A 19,226-nucleotide genomic window follows, 5' to 3' on the forward strand; every position below is an offset into this window, starting at 1 on the left:
GCAGGTGCGGGTAGCGTTCGGTTGAAGAGCATGCATTTAGTTTTACTTGCATTTAAGAGCAGTTGGAGGCCACGGCAGGAGAGTTATATGGCATTGAAGCTCGTCTGGAGGTTTGTTAACACAGTGTCCAAAGGAACAGAAGTATACAGAATGGTGTCATCTGCGTAGAGGTGGATCAGAGAATCACCAGCAGCAAGAGCGACATCATTGATGTATACAGAGAAAAGAGTCGGCCCGAGAATTGAACCCTGTGGCACCCCCATAGAGACTGCCACAGGTCTGGACAACAGGCCCTCCGATTTGACACACTAAACTCTATCTGAGAAGTAGTTAGTGAACCAGGTGAGGTAGTCATTTGAGAAACCAAGACTGTTGAGTCTGCCGATATGAATGTGGTGATTGATAGAGTCGAAAGCCTTTGCCAGGTTGAAGACAGCTGCACAGTACTGTCTTTTATCGATGCCGGTTATGTTACCTTTTAGGACCTTTAACGTGGCTGAGGTGCACCCGTGACCAGCTCGGAAACCAGATTGCATAGCGGAGCGGAGAGTGTCTTCCCCTTTGAAGAGGGGGAATTTGACCATTTGTTTATCTTCAAGTTGACCTAACTTGTTCCCTTCTCGTTGACATTACTGTACCCTACAATGAAGCGTCAGTATCACCGCCCTTTAGTAGCTCCCATGGAGGGTGTCTAGCAATGGAGCATTGGTCTTTACTGGTCTCCAACCCTGGTACAGGAGAGATACTGTATGCAGGCTTACACTGGCACATCTGATTCAGCTAAACAACTAATTGTCAGGAGCACAAACACTTTTGGTCTTATCTTAGGCTATAGGACTTCTGTTTACATTCCTAAGCACTAATGCATACATACCATCACTAATCCCTCTCCTGCCTTCTCTAAGTTTCCCTCCCCTCTCTCTCCTGCCCCTTCTCCATACACTCTCTCCTCCCTCTGTTTCAGCCATCTCTTTTCAGAAATGTGCAATCTCTCTCTAGTTCAAGCCACTATCCCCACCTGCTTCAATATTTCCACTATCATCCCAGTGCCCAAGAAAGGGAAAGTAACCCACTACTAACCCATAGCACTCACCTCTGTCATCATGAAGTGCTTCGAGAGGCTAGTCAAAGATCACATCACTTCCTCCCTCCCTGACACAATTGACCCACTCCAATTTGCCCATCGCCCTGACAGACCAACTGACGACGCAATCGCCATTGCACAATGCCCTCACCCATCTGGAAAAAAGGAATGCATATGTGAGGATGCTGTTCATTGACTACAGCTCAACCTTCAATAACACAGTGCCCTCTAAGCTCACCACAAAGCTCACGGCCCTGGGTCTGAACTCCTCCCTATGCAACTGGGTCCTGAACTTCCTGACAGGCTGCCACCAGGTGGTGAAGGTAGGCAACATTATCTCCTCGACACTGATTCTCAACCCAGGGCCCCACAAGGGTGCGTCCTCAGTCCACTCCTGTATACCCACGACTGTGTGGCCTCATACAGTTCCAACTCCATCAAATTCGCTGATGATATGACAGTAGTAGGCCTGATTACCAACAACGACGAGGCGGCCTACAGGGAGGCGGTACGCACGCTGACGTCATGGTGCCTGTTAAACATCCTCTCCCTCAACGTCAACAAAACAAAGTAGTGGATTGTGGACTTCAGGATGAACCAGGCTAGGCACGCGCCATCCTTATCAACAGGGAGAGAGTCAAAAACTTCAAGTTTCTCGGCGCAACTCCAAGTAGCTGAATTGGTCAAATTACAAGGACACTGTGGTGAAGAAGGCATGACAGCGACTCTTCAACCTCAGGATGCTAAAGAAATTCTGCCTGCCCAAGAGGGTCCTCAGTGTTCTACAGGAGCAACATTAAGAGCATACGGGCAGGCTGCATCACAGCCTGGTACAGCAACTCCATCGCCGCGGATCGCAAGGCACTACAGTGGGTGTTACGCTCAGCCGAACGCACCATTGTCCTCCAGGACACCACCAATATTTTATTTATAGAATTATTTATTTAATATTACATGTATTGCTTTTATTTCATTTTGACCTTCATTGTTGGAGCTCGGACCTTAAGATGTCCCCTGTACCCTGTAATTACACCAGCAACCCTGTACATGTGACTATTAAAATTATAATTTAATATCTCTGGTTCTCTCCCTCTGCTTCAGCCCTCGCTACATACCCCACATCTGGAACCACATCGTAAGGCCAATGCATGAAAGAGACAAGGAGATAGATGTAAAAAGAGAGAGAGAATACCTAACACACACAGGGGGTCCAGCGGACAGGAAAAACACTGTCCCTTTTCTTTCGTTGTCTCCATTCCTCTATTTCTCTCCATTCCTTAGTCTTCCTCTCTTTCCCCTCCATTCCCCTCTGTTCCTCTCCATAACAGTAAATAAGTGTGTTCCACGGTCAGGAATTCGACTACGTCATAGAAACTTATTCTCTCTCCCTGTGATAATAACTACCAGGTGTGTCAGCTACATGTTCTAAAGAATGGAATGACTTCGTGAAAAGTAGGTTACGAGTCTTTTCTTTCTCTTTTTTTCCCCTTTTCAATTTCCCTCTGTTCTTCTCCCTCTCTGTCGCTCTTCAATCATTCCCAGACTCTTCCATTTGTCTCTCCTCTCCTCTTTTCATCCATCAATCCATCCATCTCTTATTTTACTTCTCTCCATTGATTAACCTCCCTCCATTCTCTACCACTTTTCTTCATCTATCACTCACTTTTCTTTTTCTCTACCCTCCCTCTCCATCACCAAGTACGCGGAGAGATTTATAATCGCATTATTCATCATTGTGGCATTAGGCCTAACCAATCCCAGCATTCTGTGGGTCTATGTTAATACACTTCATGTCTCCGAGTGTGATTGTGTGCGCCCACAGTGTGTGTGTGTGTATTTATGCGTGTATATGTATGCGTGTATAGTATTTGTGTGTGTGTGTTGTGGTCCATGTGTTTTACATTAGGATCTAGAATGCCTCTGTCCCTGCTGACAGATAATGGACTACAGCCGCTCTCAATTAGCACACAGATTTGATGACCCACTGGGAGTGTGTGTGTGTGGGTGTATGTGGGAGAACCCCAAAATACTTTCTTACAGACAGACAGAGAGAGTGTGCCTATAGGAGAGGCAATGCATTACACTGTGTCTTAATGACAGCTATCGAGAGTGCAAGCTAAAGTGTGATTGTGTGATTGTGTGCATCCGCTCGCTCAATCGCTCAAATGTGTATCTTGGATAGGGAGATATAATATATTCCATATTAACAGTGGCTATGTGAGGGCTCTAGCAAAACGGTTTGGTTAAAGCTAGGCCAGTTTTACATTTTTTGAACAGAGACAGAATCTAACACAGACCAGCCAAAGCCCCACAGAAAACCATTGGCACTCATTAGCCTGAGTATTTTCATGCTAGAACACTGAGCAGAAAGAGCAAGCCAAGTGCTGGGTTTGGCTTACGCTAAACTAATGTTAGCCATATAGCCTAGCATAGCCTAACACTTGTTAACCCTAATTTTAAAAAATTGCCCCAGTTGCATAGAACATTAAGTGTTTCCCTTAAGGATTAAGGAACAATTTTCCCATACCTAAGGGAATTGTTTAAAGTGGAACTGACAGAGTTTAAGCAACATAAAATCTGTTCATATACACACAGGAAGAATAGGACACTTTTTATTTTTTTTAAATGGACAAGCGAACACTTAGATGGTCATTTTCAAGTTTTCATAAATTCATAGAATGTTTGGGAATGACTTATAGTAAGGCATTTGTGAAAATTCAACAGCAATTTAGTGGAAAAGCGGCCATGCGTTTGGACAATTAATAGACACTGCAGTAAATAAAACTACGCAGAGCGGTGCGCCATAGCCAATCAGAGCTACAGTAGGCCTATATGCAAATAAGTCATTTGCCACAAGGGCCTGAAATCAATCATTTGAACTGGAATGTGTGTTTACAGGCAGTAGCAACAGTTTGACTTCAGTTCATTAGAACGCATTTGCCACCTGCATGGATATCAGCAAATATGGGAATACCACGGGAGTCCTCTTATGTTTGGGAACTTCACAGTTCTATTGATCAAACAACAATGAAAAGGTAGGCTCTCTCCCCCTCAGCTACCTATACACATCAACTACGAGATCACCAACTAGAGATAAGCTAAAATCTAACCAGGGAACATTAGATAAACCCACTCAAACTTTTTAAACCGAAGCCAGACTGCAACATTTTCATAGCCTAGCTAGGACTATGGCATGTACACTTTCCCCTGCTGCATGCTGTAAATGGGACAAATGACAGCAGCGTAATTTAACTTCAATTCACAGATGCGTGCGCATCAGGCTGTAATTTCATATAGTAGATGACTCAACTGTTGACTCATTTATGCTCGCTTGTGTGTTCTATTCGGCCTGCAGGGCCTTGTGTTTGACACGTGTGCTAGCCTATTAGCCATGTTATTACTGACTTGTGATCTTTGCCCTTGCTAGTTTGATTGTATTGACATTCCCAGCCTTAGTTACAGTCGTCCATTTTTATTTATCCTTTTGTCACCAAGATGGCATCAGACGTCTTTTGTCCTCATCTTGTCCCATATATATATATATATATATATATATATATATATATATATATTTACAAATTTCTTCGCATACCTTTTTATTAATATTTTTTTTATTCCATAAACTCAACTTCAAAACACTCTCCTGCAACCCACCAATTTATGAAAAAAATAAAGTATTATTTACCTCAAATCTGTAATCCTCCATAGAAGCTAACCAGAAGCTAGCCAGAAGCTAGCCAGAAGCTAACCAGAAGCTAGCCTGAAGCTAACCAGAAGCTAGCCTGAAGCTAGCCAGAAGCTAATCAGAAGCTAGCCAGAAGCTAGCCAGAAGCTAGTTAGCTTCTTTACTGGCTAATCGTTAGTATTCAGCTAACCACGGTTTGTGGTAATCAGCTATCCTTCAGCTCGAAAATCTATCGGCAGTTTTGTGCGGCGCGGCTCGGACCGGAACATACCGGACCTATTTTTCTCTCCATGTCCCAGGATTTCAACCGCAAGCTCTGGACATTTATACCTCAAATCAAATCAAATCAAATTTTATTTGTCACATACACATGGTTAGCAGATGTTAATGCGAGTGTAGCGAAATGCTTGTGCTTCTAGTTCCGACAATGCAGTAATAACGAGCAAGTAATCTAACTAACAATTCCAAAAAAAACTACTGTCTTATACACAGTGTAAGGGGATAAAGAATATGTACATAAGGATATATGAATGAGTGATGGTACAGAGCAGCATAGGCAAGATACAGTAGATGATATCGAGTACAGTATATACATATGAGATAAGTATGTAAACCAAGTGGCATAGTTAAAGTGGCTAGTGATACATGTATTACATAAGGATGCAGTCGATGATATAGAGTACAGTATCAACGTATGCATATGAGATGAACAATGTAGGGTAAGTAACATTATATAAGGTAGCATTGTTTAAAGTGGCTAGTGATATATTTACATCATTTCCCATCAATTCCCATGATTAAAGTGGCTGGAGTAGAGTCAGTGTCATTGACAGTGTGTTGGCAGTAGCCACTCAATGTTAGTGGTGGCTGTTTCTCACATCTAGCTAGCTGCTATCCGTGTGACTATCGGCTTACGTCGATCCCGGAGCAAACATCCATTATTCCAGAGCTAGCCAGCTGAAGAGTTCCATCAGCCACTCCTGTGCTACAATCACTTATCCGGACCCGTTTTATTGCCAACGCGGAGCCCCACTGGGCCTTCACAACTGGAACACCGACGTTATCTGCCCGAGGGAGTTATCCAGCTGGCTCCTCCGTTGCGACGTTACCTGAACGCCCATCTGCGGTCCGCTAATCGTTGATGAGGGGTGGTCGTTTGACTGCGGACTCGTAGCGGATACAGGCAATGAGGCAGTGATCGCTGAGATCCTGATTGAAGACAGCAGAGGTGTATTTGGAGGGCAAGTTGGTCAGGATAATGTCTATTAGGCTGCCCATGTTTACGGATTTAGGGTTGTACCTGGTGGGTTCCTTGATGATTTTTGTGAGATTGAGGGCATCTAGCTTAGATTGTAGGACTGCTGGGGTGTTAAGCATATCCCAGTTTAGGTCACCTAACAGAACAAACTCTGAAGCTAGATGGGGGGGCGATCAATTCACATATGGTGTCCAGGACACAGCTGGGAGCTGAGGGGGGTCAGTAGCAGGCGGCAACAGTGAGAGACTTATTTCTGGAGAGATAATTTTTTTTAATTAGAAGTTAACTGTTTGGGCATAGACCTGGAAAGTATGACAGAACTTTGCAGGCTATCACTGCAGTAAATTGCAACTCCTCCCCCTTTGGCAGTTCTATCTTGACAGAAAGTGTTACAGTTGGGTATGGAAATCTCAGAATTGTTGGTGGCCTTGCTAAGCCAGGATTCAGACACGGCAAGGACATCAGGGTTGGCAGAGTGTGCTAAAACAAACTTAGGGAGGAGGCTTCTGATGTTGACATGCATGAAACCAAGGCTTTTTTCACAGAAGTCAACAAATGAGGGTGCTTGGGGACATGCAGGGCCTGGGTTTACCTCCACTTCACCCGGGGAACAGAGAAGGAGTAGGATGAGGGTGCTAAAGGCTATCAAAACTGGTCGCCTAGAGCGTTGGGGACAAGGAATAAAAGGAGCAGATTTATGGGCGTGGTAGAATATATTCAGGGCATAATGTGCAGACAGGGGTACAGCGGAGGTAAGCCCAGGCACTGGGTGATGATAAGAGAGATTGTATCTCTGGACATGCTGGTTATAATGGGTGAGGTCACCGCATGTGTGGAAGGTGGGACAAAGGAGGTATCAGAGGTATGAGGAGTGGAACTAGGGGCTCCATTGTAAACTAAAACAATGATAACTAACCTGAACAACAGTATACAATGCATATTTGATATTTGAGAGAGACATACAGCAAGGCATAAAGTAATCACAGGTCTTGATTGGGAGAGCTAGCTAAAACAACAGGTGAGGCAACAACAGCTAGTCAGCTAACACAACAACAGCAGGTAAAATGGCGATGACTAGGCAGAGAGGGTCGGATAAACTACACACAGAGCCTGAGTTCGCGGCTGGGGCCGACAGATAAAACAAAAATAAACAGAATGGAGTACCGTGATTAATGGACAGTCCAGTAGGCATCAGCTATGTAGCCAAGTGATCATAGTGTCCAGGGGCAGCAGTAGATGGAACAGGGAAGCCGCCACTACGCTAGCACGCGGGCGACACAGCGTTTAAAGTTAGTCGCCCGGGGGTGGTAGGGGGGTCTGCTCAGACGGAGGCTGGTTGAAGGCACAGCGGATGGAGTATTCGTCGGTAGACCAGACGTGGTGGTGCGGCGGGGCGCCGCGTCGACAGAGAATCCAGGCCAGATGGCAAAAGAGGTATTGTAGAATTTTGTTTGCTAGCCGGGAGATGTGCCTGGCTCACGGCTAACTGGTGCTAGCTTCGTGGCAGTGGCGTTAGCCACTATAGCCAATCGTAGCAGCGGTGATCCGGTGCCAAGGTCCAGAGTTTACAGCAAGGATCCGGTGGAGTGGTATCCGGTGGAGTGGCTGGTATCTGTGCAGAAGGTAAAAGCCGCTAGCAGTGGCTAACAATGACTAAATAGCTTGTAGCTAATTAGCTGGTTAAGTTCTGGAGGTTCTTGAATGTGTTAAAAAATAATAGCGATTCTGTATCACATTTGGGTGAGGCAGGTTACCGGAAGGTATAATCGAATTAAAAATCGAAAAAGCGATAGATTTTTGGGGGGAAATATATACAAAAAATACAAAAGTACATGAGAGGATGAACAAAACACGACTACACTGCTACGCCATCTTGGATATAATCATGCAGGAGGGTCATATCAGGATGAGCCTGCAGGAAGGGTTCCACATGAGGGAGGAGGATGCCCTGTAACGCACAGCATTGAGATTGCCTGCAATGACAACAAGCTCAATCCGATGATGCTGTGACACACCGCCCCACACTATGACAGAAACTCCACCTCCAAAATCGATCCCGTTCCAGAGTACAGGCCTCGGTGTAACGCTCATTCCTTCAACGATAAACGCGAATCCGACCATCACCCCTGGTAATACTAAACTGCGACTTGTCAGTGAAGAGCACTTTTTTCCAGCCCTGTCTGGTCCAGCAATGGTGGGTTTGTGCCGATAGGCAACGTTGTTGCCGGGGATGTCTGATGAGGAGCTGCCTTACAATAGGCCTACAAGCACTCAGTCCAGTCTCTCTCAGCCTATTGTGGACAGTCTGAGCACTGATGGAGGGATTGTGCGTTCCTGGTGTAACTCGGGCAGTTGTTGTTGCCATCCTGTACCTATCCCACAGGTGTGATGTTCGGATGTACTGATCCTGTGCTGGTGTTGTTACACGTGATCTACCACTGCGAGGACGATCAGCTGTCCATCCTGTTTCCCTGTAACGCTGTGTCTTAGGCGTCTCACATTGTAATTTTTTACCCTATCTGCAGTCCTCATGCCTTCTTGCAGCATGCCTAAGGTACGTTCACGCAGATGAGTCAGTAGAAAGGTCTCTTTAGTGTCCTTAGTTTCCCGAACTGTGAATTTAAATTGCCTACCGTCTGTAAGCTGCTAGTGTCTTAACGATTGTTCCACAGGTACATGTTCATTAATTGTTTATGGTTCATTGAACAAGCATGGGAAACAGTGTTGACCTCTTGAAGCTAGGGGGCACTATTTTTATGTTTGGAAAAACAACGTTCCCAAAGTAAACGGCCTATTTCTCAGGACCAGATGCATATAATTGACAGATTAGGATAGAAAACTCTAAAGTTTCCAAAACTGTCAAAAATATTGTCTGTGAGTATAACAGAACTGATATTGCAGGTGAAACCCTGAGGAAAATCAAACCAGGAAGTGGCTTCTATTTTGAAAACTCCATGTTCCATAGCCCGTCTTTGCTCCATTTAAAGGGATAATCAACCAGATTCCTTTTCCTATCCCTTCCTCAAGGTGTCAACAGTCTTTAGACATAGTTTCAGGCTTTTATTTTGAAAAATAAGCAAGAAAGATAACATCGTGTTATTGTATCGCCGGGTGCCAGCAACGTTTTGTTTGGCGCAACAGAGTTTGGGCAGCCATTGCCTTTCCCTCTCCTACTGAAAAGAACAGTTTTGGTTGATATATTATCGATTATAGATTTTAAAAACGACCTGATGATTGATTATAAAAAACGTTTGACATGTTTCTATGGACATTACGGATATTATTTGGAATTTTCATCTGCGTTGTCGTGACCGCTCTTTCCTGTGGATTTCTGAACATAACGCACCAAACAAACGGAGGTATTTTGGATAAAAAAACAATCTTTATGGAACAAAAGGAACATTTATTGTGTAACTGGGAGTCTCGTGAGTGAAAACATCCGAAGATCAAAGGTAAATGATTAATTTGATTGCTTTTCTGATTTTCGTGACCAAGCTACTTGATGCTAGGTGTACATAATGTTTTGTCGAGTGATCGATAAACTTACACAAACGCTTGGATTGCTTTCGCTGTAAAGCATATTTTCAAAATCTGACACGACATGTGGATTAACAAAAGGCTAAACTGTGTTTTGCTATTTTGCACTTGTGATTTCATGAATATAAATATTTTTAGTAATATTATTTGAATGTGGCGCTATGCAATTCAACGGTTGTTGATGACAATTATCCCGCTAAAGGGATGGGTAGCGTCAAGAAGTTTTTAACACACTTCACAATGAAGATCTGTGAAGTTATTTGGATTTTTACAAATTATCTATGAAAGACAGGGTCCAGAAAAAGGGACATTTCTTTTCATGCTGAGTATATATTAATCATACATTGAACTGCATCCATCTATTCTGACAACAATGTCTCACTGTACGTCATGGAATTTGTCAAATAGAACCTATTTGTAAAACCTCTTATGAAGTTAGTTTTGAAGCATAAACTGGGAATTTGATATTTTTAACAAATATTATAATTGTCTGTTTCATATCTGCAAAGTAGTTAACACGCTGTCAGTTCCACTTTAAGGGCGTTGCATAGAGCCCTTAAACGTTCCTTAGGTAAGGGCATCATGTCAAATGTGCAATGAGATGGCAGAATTCAGATATGACATCATTGTTTTGGCACTATCCACTGAGTTTGTAAACTAAGGTGCGCGACATGGTTCAATGTGCCAATAAATCAGCAAAAAATACCTTTTCGGTTTTTCACACTGCCTGCGTCTTGAAGCTAAAATTGGGATCATGTATTCTCAGCTAATGTCCTTATAAAAAAATAGTAACGGAGAGCAATGTACAATACAGTTTTCAAGTGGGGAAGTATGATCTTACAAGTTTCTTCTAGATTTTACTTTTCTTCTCCAAGAACTTGGGCTACAATACAGTGCATGCAGTCAGGCAGATGTTCATTCTGAAACAGACATTGTGTAGCCTCATGGGGTTCACTTTGGACAAGCTCAGTCTCATACATCGCCAATCCAAGTCAATTAACAGTCACATACATTCACATGCACACGCGTGCATGCACAAACAAATATATACATGCACACTATCCAAGTAAATTTGCACCACAATAAATAAGATATTCCATTTCTATTGCAACTGGCGACAGGACTGGCATAGAACAATTGTATAATTGTGGTGGAACGGTGACTGTCAGAGTGTGTGTGTGTCTGTATTGAAGCAGAGAAGTAAGGAAATGAGGGGGTTGCAGAAATAATCAGACACCAACACAGATGGGGAATGCCTGTGGTGGTGTCTGTGTTAAGGTAGTGTGTGATACAGACTATGACTCATCATTAAACTCACTGACTCAGTAGAAATCAAGGTAATCTGAACCAAAAGCAGACCTATGTGACCAAGGGTCCATATGTATCAAGCACCTGATTAGGACTGCTGATCTAGGATCTGCCTGTCCATGTAATGTTTTTCAATGCGATCTAAAGGGCAAAACTGATCTCCGATACAGATGGCCCGAGATCAATGTGATTCATTGTACTACCAGAGATGGCTGATTTAGGTTGTGTTGATCTATGATGGTAAGACTCTGAATGGTGCCCCATATTTTAGGGGCAAGGGAGCTCAACCGAGTGTGTAGTTACGTGTGTATGTGTGGCTTTTGACTGTGTGTGCGCGCATGTTCACATGTACATGTTACGTGGGTGTTGAAAACCCCATTAAATGGAAGACACCATATAGCTTTATGAAGGATCCCTTAACATGACAGAGACAGAACTAAATCCAAACACTTTAACCCAATGCTGTCAAACCCAATGCTCTCCTCACAGTAAATTTGTGATCTGATTTTTAACACCCACAGTGTTAAATGTAACACTTTCTTAGAAATGATATGTGACCATGTCATACACTGTGAAACTAACACTTTTCAAAGTGTTGATACCAACACCCCAAGAGTACATAATACCATGGGTGTTATACATTTCAAATCATTGGAGCTGATGCTGTTACACTTTCCCAGTGTTAGGGAATCAAAAAAATGTGATGTTACAGTAACTATATATGGGGGTGTTGTTTTAACACTGTAGGGTGTAAATTTGCATTTATTTCCTAAGGTGCCTTTAGAGTGAATTTTAGGTACCAGTACATCCCATGACTATGTTTGCTAGTGACAGAGACATGATTGTTGCATTTGATGGCTTTCAACCTGTAGCCTTAACCAAGTGAGTGCCTAAGTTAATATTTTATCATAAATATTTTATTATTTATGACAATACATTTTCCTTTTTTTCCCCCTTTTTTTTATTTTCTTTTACAATACTATACTTTGACAGCCTAGCTTTACCTTAACACAGTTGTTTGAAACTTCTGGTTTGCAAGCGACATCAGCAAGTCACATTATACTGGCTGACAAAGTGTCACAGTGGGGCAAAAAAGTATTTAGTCAGCCACCGATTGTGCAAGTTCTCCCACTTAAGAAGATGAGAGGCCTGTAATTTTCATCATAGGTACACTTCAACTATGACAGACAAAATGAGAAGAAAAAAAAAATCCAGAAAATCACATTGTAGGATTTTTAATTAATTAATTTGCAAATTATGGTGGAAAATAATGTGTACTTAACCATAAGCATCAATGCCCTTCTTAAAATCAATACACATGTATATATTTTTAAACCTGCATATTTAGCTAAAAGAAATCCAGGTTAGCAAGCAATATTAACCAGGTGAAATTGTGTCACTTCTCTTGCGTTCATTGCACGCAAAGTCAGGGTATATGCAACAGTTTGGGCCGCCTGGCTCTTTGCAAACTAATTTGCCAGAATTTTACGTAATTATGACAAAACATTGAAGGTTGTGCAATGTAACAGGAATATTTAGACTCATGGATGCCACCCGTTAGATAAAATACGGAACGGAATAAACGTTTTGTTTTCGAGGTGATAGTTTCCGGATTTGACCTAAGGCTCGAATTTCTGTGTGTTTATTATAGTTAAGTCTATGATTTGATATTTGATAGAGCAGTCTGACTGAGGGGTGGTAGGCAGCTGCAGGCTCGTAATAGTCAAAGGTATACGGTTTAGAGAGAAATAGTCGATGCGTTATAATTCCTGTAATAACTTGCGGCTGAACTTGAAAGGGGTTCCTTCGTTACTTTACCGTTCATGTCTTCCATAGAGAATGTCTTGATCTACTTCAAATAAGGTCTGTGTTTCGTGCAGGCTTAAATCACCTCACCGTTTTGATATCTGTGTAAATCTCACTAGGATAAGGTAACGTTTGTCAAAATATTTTCATAAATCCACTCTACAAATTATCCTTGCTTATATTTAGCCAATATTGATCAGAGTTACCTTGTCCTATGGATATCTACACAGTTATAAAATTGGCAAGGTGGTGTAAGCCTACACGAAACACAGGCCTTATTTTAAGTGAATCTAAAAATATCCTATGGAATAAATGAATGAAGGAACTGCTTTTTAGATTTTGCTAGAAGGTGTCATGGGAATTATGACTCGCACTTTGGTAGTCAATTCTTACCATGTCCATTATTAAAATAGGATTTCCTGCATATAGAAATTACAGTTTTTGTTTTCAACATTCATCACAGGTAACTTAAACTCAATTTTTATTCAAACAGTTGAGAGTATTTGTCTCCTAAGCAGACTCAGTATCATTGTCACTTCAGAGCTGTGTGTGTGTTTTACAGATGGCAGAGAAAAGCAGAGCACCAGTGTGGGACAATTTCATGGAATTGGCACCAGGGAAAGCAAGGTGTCTTATTTGTGATAAAGACATAAGCATGGGGTCAGCAACATGTGGAATCACCTTAACCTCTTGAAACTAGGGGGCACTATTTTCATTTTTGGAAAAATAACATTCCCAAAGTAAACAGCTATTTTTCAGGACCAGATAATAGAATATGCATATAATTGACAGCTTAGGATAGAAAACACTCTAAAGTTTCCAAAACTGTACAAATATTGTCTGTGAGTATAACAGAACTGATATTACAGGCGAAAGCCTGAGAAAAATCCAATCAGGAAGTGACTCTTATTTAGAAACCTCTGCGTTCCTATGCGTCCCTATTGAGCAGTGAAAGGGATATCAACCAGATTCCCTTTTCTATGGCTTCCCTAATGTGTCTAGTGTCACAACACATAGTTTCAGGCTTTTATTTTGAAAAATGAGCATGAGCGACAACATTTGCGTCAGTGGTCAGCTGGTGTCTCTCAGAGTGATTTGTGCGTAATAGACAAATGCGGCCATTGTTTCTCTCGCTCCTACTAAGAAGCCAACTGACCCGGTTGATATATTATCGAATAGATATTTGAAAAACACCTTGAGGATTGATTATAATAAAAAAAATATTTAAAAAATGTTTGCCATCTTTCTGTCGATATTATGGATCTAATTTGGAATATTTTTCGGCGTTGTCGTGACCGCAGTTTCCGGTGGATGTCTCAACCAAACGTGAAGAACAAACGGAGGTATTTCGGCTATAAAAATAATCTTTATGGAACAAAATGAACATTTGCTGTCTCGTCAGTGAAAACATCCGAAGATCAAAGGTAAACGGTTAATTTGATTGCTTTTCTGATTTTCGTGACCAAGCTTCCTGCTGCTAGCTGGACATAATGCTATGCTAGGCTATCGTTAACCTTACACAAATGCTTGTCTTGCTTTGGCTGTAAAGCATAATTTCAATTTCAAAATCTGAGATGACAGGGAGATTAACAAAAGGCTAAACTGTGTTTCACTATATTTCACTTGTGATTTCATGAATATGAATATTTTCTAGTAATATTTTTTGTCCGTTGCATTATGCTAATTAGTGTCAGGTGATGACAATTCTCCTGGATCCGGGATGAGTAGTTCCAAGAGGTTAAGAACACCCATCCAAAAGCCCATATGTACAATATTAAGTTAAAATAAAAGTGTTCATTGTTCATTCAGTATTGTTGCAATTGTCATTATTACAAAAAAGTGTATATAAACACATTTTAAAAAATTGTCCGATTAATCGGTATGGGCCCTCCTATGTAGGGCCCTGCGTTACCTTAGAGATGTACAGTACCAGTCAAAAGTTTTGACACACCTACTCATTCAAGGGTTTTCTTGATTTTTACTATTTTTTACATTGTCGTCAAAACTATGAAATAACACATATGGAATCATGTAGTAATTTTAAAAAAGAGTTAAACAAATGAAGATATATTTGAGATTCTTCAAAGTAGACACCCTTTGCCTTTATGATAGCTTTGCACACTCTTGGCATTCTCTCAACCAGCTTCATGAGGTAGTTACCTGGAATGCATTTCAATTAACCATTGTGTGTTGTACAGGTCTGTGAGACCAATTTTCAATGTTTACTAAAGTAAAACGTTTTTTTCAACCTGAGACGCATTGGCCTTGGCTCATTTTCTGTGAATAATATGTAAAATAACACATTGTCATTTAGTGCACATTGTGCACACCTCTACATATTTACATTACATATGTGGTGTTCGGGTCCACTGGATGGAAATAAAAGTAATAAAAGTGTGGAAAAGTGTGTGTGTAGATGAAAACAAGTAAAAATTAAACAAAAAGGTTTTCTCTGTGCCTTCACTCTGTATTCCTCCTCTCTGGGGCCGGCTGTTTCAACATAGCACCAATAACCTGTCTCACTCCCTGCCTGTCTCCCGCTTTTCTCGCACTCTTTACCCTTTGTAGTGTGTGAAATTACACACATGTCTTGCAGGAACCTGCACACTTATTACAATACATTATTTCGATACATTGTAAACAATTCTGTATTTCCCACACTACCACAGCCAGGTGCAAATTGGGGGAGGGACATAACAAATAAATACTTTGCATGTGTGGCTCCTTACCACAATCAATCAGTATGGCTCTTTCTCGATGAGCTGGGCAAGGCATTGGTAAGACCTCAAATCCAGAGGCAACATATCCCAAGGACCCCAGCATCTGCAGCCATCGTGAGGAGGATTCAGGAGGAGGATGCAGGGGGCCCATCCGCCCGACCCACAGAAATAACACCTCCAATACCAGAAGAAAGTGTGGGTGATGTTGTTGCATGTGTGTCTGACTCTCTTACCTTGGCCTGCAGTAACTATACATGTGAGTGAGATGTTACTAAAATTCCTGAAGTGTTTTCATCATTCTAGATTGTAGTAACAAGAAAAAGCACAGTGATGTGTGTGGACCCAAGAAGGACAGTAAGACAGTACACATGCATCAAGTGCAAGAAATACATTTGTAACACACACACAGCAAAAAAAATCTGTCCCTCATGTGGTGTGTAGACAGGCCTTAATTTCTGTTCATTGGGGCTCATTTATCATTTCCATAAAATACTGTATGTTAGTTCAGTTCCAAGCAATAAACATCAATAGTGATGAAAATACTTGTTTCATTTATATTTGTTCAAGATAAACATGACTTATTCTACCGTTGTCTTGATGTTAAGTTTTTTAATTTTAAATAAACGAATAGTGCTTTTTTTGATAAATTTGATCTAGCAGAGGTAAATGGCAAATATTAACCATGTATGCTGTCTAAATTGCTTGTAATTGATATCAGTCAACATCTCAGTATTTTTACGTAAATCGTTATGGCTGTATTGTTTTAAAAACCCAAAAATGTTGTGTGTCCATCAGACACGCGAACATTGGGTAATTAACAAAAACATGGGAAAAACACAAGCGTTAACAGGCGTGCTTTGATAAAAGTTAATTTGTGGAATTTCTTTCCTTCTTAATGCGTTTGAGCCATTTCAGTTGTGTTGTGACAAGGGAGATAGACCTATTTGGTAAAATATCAAGTCCATATTAGGGCAAGAACAGCTCAAATAAGCAAAGTCATGAAGGTCAGTCAATGCGGGAAATTTCAATAACTTTGAACATTTCTTCAAGTGCAGTCACAAAAACCAGTCAAACGCTATGGTGAAATTGGTTCTCATGAGGACGGCCACAGGAAAGGAAGACCCAGAGGTACCTCTGCAGCAGAAGATAAGTTCATTAGACTTAACAGCCTCAGAAATTGCAGCCCAAATAAATGCTTCATAGTTCAAGTTACAGACATATCTCAACATCAACTGTTCAGAGGAGACTGCATGAATTTGATTTGCTGCAAAGAAACCACTAATAAAAGACCAATAAAAAGAAGAGACTTGCTTGGGCCAAGAAACACGAGCAATGGACATTAGACCAGTGGAAATATGTTTTTTGGTCTGATGAGTCCAAATTTGAGATTTTTGGATCCAACAGCCAAGTCTTTGTGAGAAGCAGAGTAGGTGAACGGATTAGCTCTGCATGTGTGGTTCCCACCGTGAAGCATGGAGGAGGTGGTGTGATGGTGTGGGTGTGCTTTGCTGGTGACACGGTCTGTCATTTATTTAGAATTCAAGGCAAACCTTAGCAGTATGGCTACCACAGATTTCTGCAGTGATACGCCATCCCATCTGATTTGTGCTTAGTGGGACTATCCTTTGCTTTCAACAAGACAATGACCCATCACACATCCAGGATGTATAAGGGCTATCTGACCTGGAAGGAGAGTGATTGAGTGCTGGTCTCCACAATCACCCGACCTCAACCCAATTGAGATGGTTTGGGATGAGTTGGACTGTTAAGGAAAAGCAGCCAACAAGTGATCAGCATATGTGGGAATTCCTTCAAGAATGTTGGAAAAGCATTCCAGCTGGTTTAGAGAATGCAGAGCGTGTGCAAAGCTGTCATCAAGGCAAAGGGTAGCTATTTGAAGAATCTCAAATATATTTTGATGTATTTAACACTTTTTTGGTTACTACTTGATTCCATATATGTTATTTCATAGTTTTGATGTTGTCACTATTATTCTACAATGTAGAAAATAGTAAAAATAAAGAAAAATCCTTGAATGAGTAGGTGTGTCCAAACTTTTGACCGGTACTGTAGGTCTTGATGCCCTTGGCCCGTTTGATGCAGGGTCCTATTGTAGTGCACTATCTAGGGAATATGCTGCCATTGAGCACTACATCTGTGTTCTTCTTACCTTAGAGATGTAGGCCTTGATGCCCTCGGCCAGTTTGATGCAGGGCTCTCCAAACAGCTGAGCCAGGTTCTCTGGGATGTCTTGGTCTTTATCCAGAGCATTTAACAGACTGAGACACTTCAGCTCCTCTGTTACACCCTGGCTACGCACCTACAGGGAGGAAATAATATAAAAACTTGGGTTACGAGAGATAGTGTTATAAGCGTACGTAGCAGTAACAAAGCATTCGGCAGACTGATACACTTCAACGCCCTGGCAATAAAAAAAAAGAAGTTTATTTAACCTGGCAAGAACACATTCTTATCTAGGAACAGTGGGTTGTTGCCTTGTTCAGAGGCAGAAAGACAGATTTTTAGCTTGTCAGCTCGGGGATTAGATCTAGTAACCTTTCGGTTACTGGCCCAACGCTCTAACCACTAAGCTACCTGCCGCCCCAAAATCACCTGACCTCAAATCTGTGAATCAAGCCTTCATGTTCGAATTGCTGCAAAGAAACCACTACTAAACGACACCAATAAGAAGAGACTTGCTTGGGCCAAGAAACTCGAGCAATGGACATTGGACCAGTGGAAATATGTCCTTTGGTCTGATGAGTCCAAATTTGAGATTTTTGGTTCCAAACGCCATGTCTTTGTGAGACGCAGAGTAGATGAACAGATAATCTCCACATATGTGGTTCCCACCGTGAAGCATGGAGGAGGTGTGATGGTGCTTTGCTGGTGACACTGTCTGTGATTTATTTACAATTCAAGGCAAACTTTAGCAGCATGGCTACCACAGCATTCTGCAGCGATACGCCATCACATCTGGTTTGCGCTTAGTGGGACTCATTTGCTTTTCAACAGGATAATGAACCATCACACATCCAGGCTGTGTAAGGGCTATTTGACCTGGAATGCGATGCATCTACAGGGAGGAGAGAATAGAAAAGACTTAGCGACATAAAGCCATATAAGCAATGCATAGAGTGATATAAAGCATTCAACAGGCAGAAACTTTAGCTCCTCTGTTAAGCCCTGGCTACGCACCTACAGGGAAGGAACAAAGAAAACATATTTTAGGAGAGGTAGTGTAAGTGTTATAAGTGTGACATATGGCATTCATAGTTACTTTGAATGTCACAATCAATGAGAGATTGCGTCGATGATGGCAGACCAACAGCAAGATGAGAACAAGATTGTAATAAAGGATCGGTCATTTTATGAATGTTAGTGCTTTCATTATGTCTGGAATGTGTCATCCTTAACAACAGTTTCAATGTCATTCACAGACTGCTTAACTAGCGATTTGATTCTCCTGGAATGAACTCGAACATACACCCAGATCCCAGATATCTAATAGGCCAATAAACCACCCACTCCTCCAGGGCACACAGGAAATACTTAAATTTCTCTCCTTTCTTCCTCTCTTCTGGTCTTTCTCTCCATCTGAGACTCAGACTCTTTCTATCCCCCACTCAGATCCCTGCAGTTAATTTCTGTATTACGTTTGTGTGTAATTGAGTGTGTGTGTAATTTGTGGCCAGGGGTACGGAACTGCTCAGCATCACGTTTGGGGGGGGTTGTACTATTGACCCTTTAACAAGGCCCAACAGGGGTATGACTGCGGTGTGTGCGCATGCGAGCATACAGTGAGCACTTGGATGATCCAGAAGAAGA

The 19,226-nt window shown here is 41.7% G+C and overlaps 1 protein-coding gene across 1 annotated transcript in view; it reads right to left on the reverse strand.

Annotated features, from left to right (window-relative positions):
• tnfsf10l (TNF superfamily member 10, like) overlaps positions 1-19,226 on the reverse strand; it is a 65,086-nt gene that overhangs the window by 23,272 nt on the left and 22,588 nt on the right. The window contains exon 2 of the mRNA XM_024373277.2: positions 17,569-17,718. Coding sequence (XP_024229045.1) covers positions 17,569-17,718 — 150 coding nt within the window. The remainder of the gene's footprint in view (positions 1-17,568; positions 17,719-19,226) is intronic.

This window comes from Oncorhynchus tshawytscha, linkage group LG15 (assembly GCF_018296145.1).
Source record: "Oncorhynchus tshawytscha isolate Ot180627B linkage group LG15, Otsh_v2.0, whole genome shotgun sequence".
Taxonomy (NCBI): domain Eukaryota; kingdom Metazoa; phylum Chordata; class Actinopteri; order Salmoniformes; family Salmonidae; genus Oncorhynchus; species Oncorhynchus tshawytscha.